The sequence below is a fragment of the Eimeria maxima genome, genomic scaffold, assembly GCF_000499605.1.
Source record: "Eimeria maxima Weybridge genomic scaffold, Emw_scaff132, whole genome shotgun sequence".
NCBI lineage: Eukaryota > Apicomplexa > Conoidasida > Eucoccidiorida > Eimeriidae > Eimeria > Eimeria maxima.
The window spans coordinates 42,505-45,996 of NW_013563470.1; the positions used below are offsets into that span (position 1 = coordinate 42,505).

The window sequence follows — 3,492 nt, forward strand, 5'->3', positions numbered from 1 at the left end:
CGGGGGGGGGGGGGGGGGGGGGCAGCCTGCAATGAATTCTCAGTTACCGTGCCGTACCTCGTTAAAGCCCCGCATGCGAACACAAATTGGTATTATTTCTTGCATGCACTAGCACTGGGTAAAATCGTTAAAGACTTCTGCGTGAGCGCAGGCTGCCTACTAAGACCAAGCTGGTACCACCATGCAGTGCTTCACTTGCAATGTCGATGGATACCGCTGGGTTGTTGACAAAAAAATGAAGAAAAGTTCTGAATTGAGGTGCTAAATGTGATCATGTAGCTACTATTACGTTTAGGAACTCTTACGCACAGAAACTCTTTCAATTACAGTTAAATCGCCCCGCGGCAACGGAGGGTGGAGATTTGCAAACTTCACGAGGCCGGAGAGCCAGGAGAGCGGCTTCAATGTGGGGTTCGGGGCCCGGAAGTTTGCTCCAATGATCGTTGGATCTCTGCATAAGAAGCTTCAGCAGATATGACTGACAACGACTTTTTCTTTTGGAAGGAAAGTCGGTGGATCTGCCACACGCGCGGATAAACTGGATTTTGCTGCAGGGGTCGGACTAGCTGCGGGGTGCATCCCTTACGTCCTCTTTATCCCTTGAGGTGACTGGCCTTTTCAAAGACGGAAAACTTCCGAATAGTTTTTTCTTCCGTTTTTTTGCTTTATTTGTTCTTGGTTGACTGCTGAGGCCTCCTGTATCCTTTTTCTACGCAACAGGTGTCAGCTTTGTTCTTATATTGTGGCATTTGCGTTCCTGTGTGTTTTTTTTTCAGAATACAGCAGTGCATCGAGGGTCTAGATGCCAATCTAGATATGGTGGCATTTCTTCTGTCACGCATGCGGGTTGTACGTGATACAACTCTGGCGCCACCATACTTCCCTTGTGCCACGAATCCACTACTTCCTTAGCGAGGACCCCGTCTAGGTTTGCATCATAGGATTTGCTGGCAGAGAGCTTACGTACAATCGGAACATTGCAGTATTCAATCTCTGCTTCGCCGGGGCCTCGTTGCATGCACTAGCAAACTGGAAGTGCTTCCCACTTTCGACGCCTCTATTTCCAGCTAAGGTGCTGGGCTTGTGAGCAAATGTATTTCTCCGGGCGATTCGGGTCCTGAGCAAGGCGACCTTTCTCCGGGCGGTCAGCGTTAGAGGTTTTGATTGATCAACCCGCTTGTGCGCTTGCTCTTCTGGATGTTTGGTCGACAAACCAATAACAGTCCGACGATGGAGAACAAGAAGCGGTCTTTCAGCATCCTTCGCTTGCCGCTGTGTTTTTGGCTGTTTGCGGCATTCTGGATCGTCGAACAGCAGAATGTATGTTCTTCAAAAGTGCCAGAAGTTCCAACAGGGACTCCCGAATTGCAAGTTTCAAACGGTGTACCACCTGACTCGCTGAGAAAATTGCATTCGCAAGTGATTGCCCAGAAGGAGGCAATAAATGCCGAATTTGCCACACGGCTTGTTTCAAAGAAGCGCTTCCACCTAATTGCTGTGCTCGTGCTGATTCTTGGCCTAGTAAAAGCAATATCAATTCGTAGACAGAGGAAGGCAGATGAGATCGTGGAGCCCATACAGGTGCCCGAAGATGTCTCGAAGGAAATGCGAGATGAGCTTCCACAGATGCCGATGGGACGTGAGCGGAGGACTCGAAGAGAGTACCGGAAGCCAAGGCAACCCTCTAGGTTGCCTTTCACTCCCCAGCGTCAGCCAGCTGTTCAACCCGGGGGAGTGGAAGAAGCCGTTCAACAACCAGCTTCACCACCACCTGCACGACAAATGCCGGAAGTTCCAGAGGAGGAACGGGAGATTTATCAATTGAGGTATAGATTGGTGGATATGAGAAGTATTTTGAATATTTCGCACTCATTGATCGATGAGTTGCCAGGGGTAGACGGGATCCTCCCCACAATCACAACGAACGTGGAGACTGCTGAACACGCGGTGGCGGCGTACGATAATGCAATGATGAGGAATGATCCACAAATTGCTTCAATTAGGAATGAAACCGTTAATTTAATGAGAGTAATGCTCGACGGAGCCCGGGAAGCCTTGCTGCAAATTGCAACAATGGCAAGACAGCATGGTGAGGTAGTGCGGTCAAATATTTCTCAGTATTGTTATTTTGCAGATACCTCTGGTTTGCGAAAGTCTCTGGATGACAGCTGGGAAACAACGTCGGTCAAAATGTGTGTTGCGTCGCTGACTAACCTCGAAAGTATAGCTGCAGATTTACAGCGGGAGACTGAAGAGCAGTTTATGGTTTTGCACTCTGTAGCATTCGATGAGGGATACGAAGCAGAAGATTTTGTCAGACTTTACGGAGCCCTTGCTGCCATGAACTTTAGGAAGGTGTCGTTGGAAACGTTATCTGCTCTGGACCAAGCATTGCTAGGTGGTATCCTACAGATGCACAAGGATTGGATGACGGCGAAGCTTCTGAGAGAACGGATACCGCTTGAAGTGGACACATATTTAGTTGAGGGGATTGAAACAGTTCTGTCGCAGCATCGCCTAGGCACTAGAGTTCTAACACCATCAGAAGTGTTAGCCATAAAAAAATTGCTTGAAAAGCAGAATCAGGATATTGACGTTATGAAATCTGCGCAAGACATCGAGGCGGTCACAGCAGCGTACGAACGGGCGAAGACAGTGAACCAACAGCTCACTTATACACTACATACACAAAAAGAAAAGCAACGTCGTTTTTTGGAGCAAAATCCACTGAACAAGGAAGAGAACGCCTCTCTTTCTGATATTATAGCTAACATCGTCCAGCCTGGCGTCAAGGACAGCGAGGAATTCTTGCATTCTGCGCAGAACGCATATGCAGAAGCTGGTGGCAAAATTGAAGACGTTGCGTACAGTCCTTTTAGCGGTAAAGGTTTTCTGCAAAAGGTGGCAACTAAGGTGGGAACTAAGGTGATGGCAGCAGCTGGAGTTGAGCAGGAAGATGCAGGCCGTGACACCAGTACAGCAAGCGCTACGAATTCGATTTTTACCCAGGCAGTAGTCAAAATTGAAGCTGTTGCGAAAAATGCTTGCGATATGGCCCGAGACTCGCTGCAGACAATGAAGAAGACAAAGAAGTACAAACTGGACAAGGATGGATTTGGGTCCTCTGCGCTGGATTTGAAAACACAACTTAGAGTCGATGTTGTGAAAAATAGAACAAGTGTAGACCTTGTTAGAATGCGGTGTCGATACGTGGATAGACTGACGAAAGAAGTACTTGGACTTGAAAGGTTGTTACAGTCAGTATTTTTGTATCCGTATCGGCCATCGTCAAGCGAATGGGTTCAGGTAGGTCGATTCAAGGAGAAATTTGACAGGGAAAAGGCATTGGCCCAGCAAACTGATAATTTTGATATGCTCCCTAAACATTTCGACAACATGTTGCAACTCTCCTTTGAAATTTGGAATACTCTTGAACGCGAACGCTTGGATCAGTTGATGCAGGCAGTCAGCCAGCCTTCTGGGTCTTCATGA

General features: G+C 47.8%; 1 protein-coding gene across 1 annotated transcript; it reads left to right on the forward strand.

The window, feature by feature from the left end:
- Positions 1-1,230: 1,230 nt before the first annotated feature.
- Positions 1,231-3,492, forward strand: EMWEY_00016300 (hypothetical protein; the record flags this gene model as incomplete). The annotated part of the gene is made up of 1 exon (XM_013477482.1): positions 1,231-3,492. One exon carries the CDS (start codon positions 1,231-1,233, stop codon positions 3,490-3,492), a length of 2,262 nt encoding a protein of 753 aa, XP_013332936.1.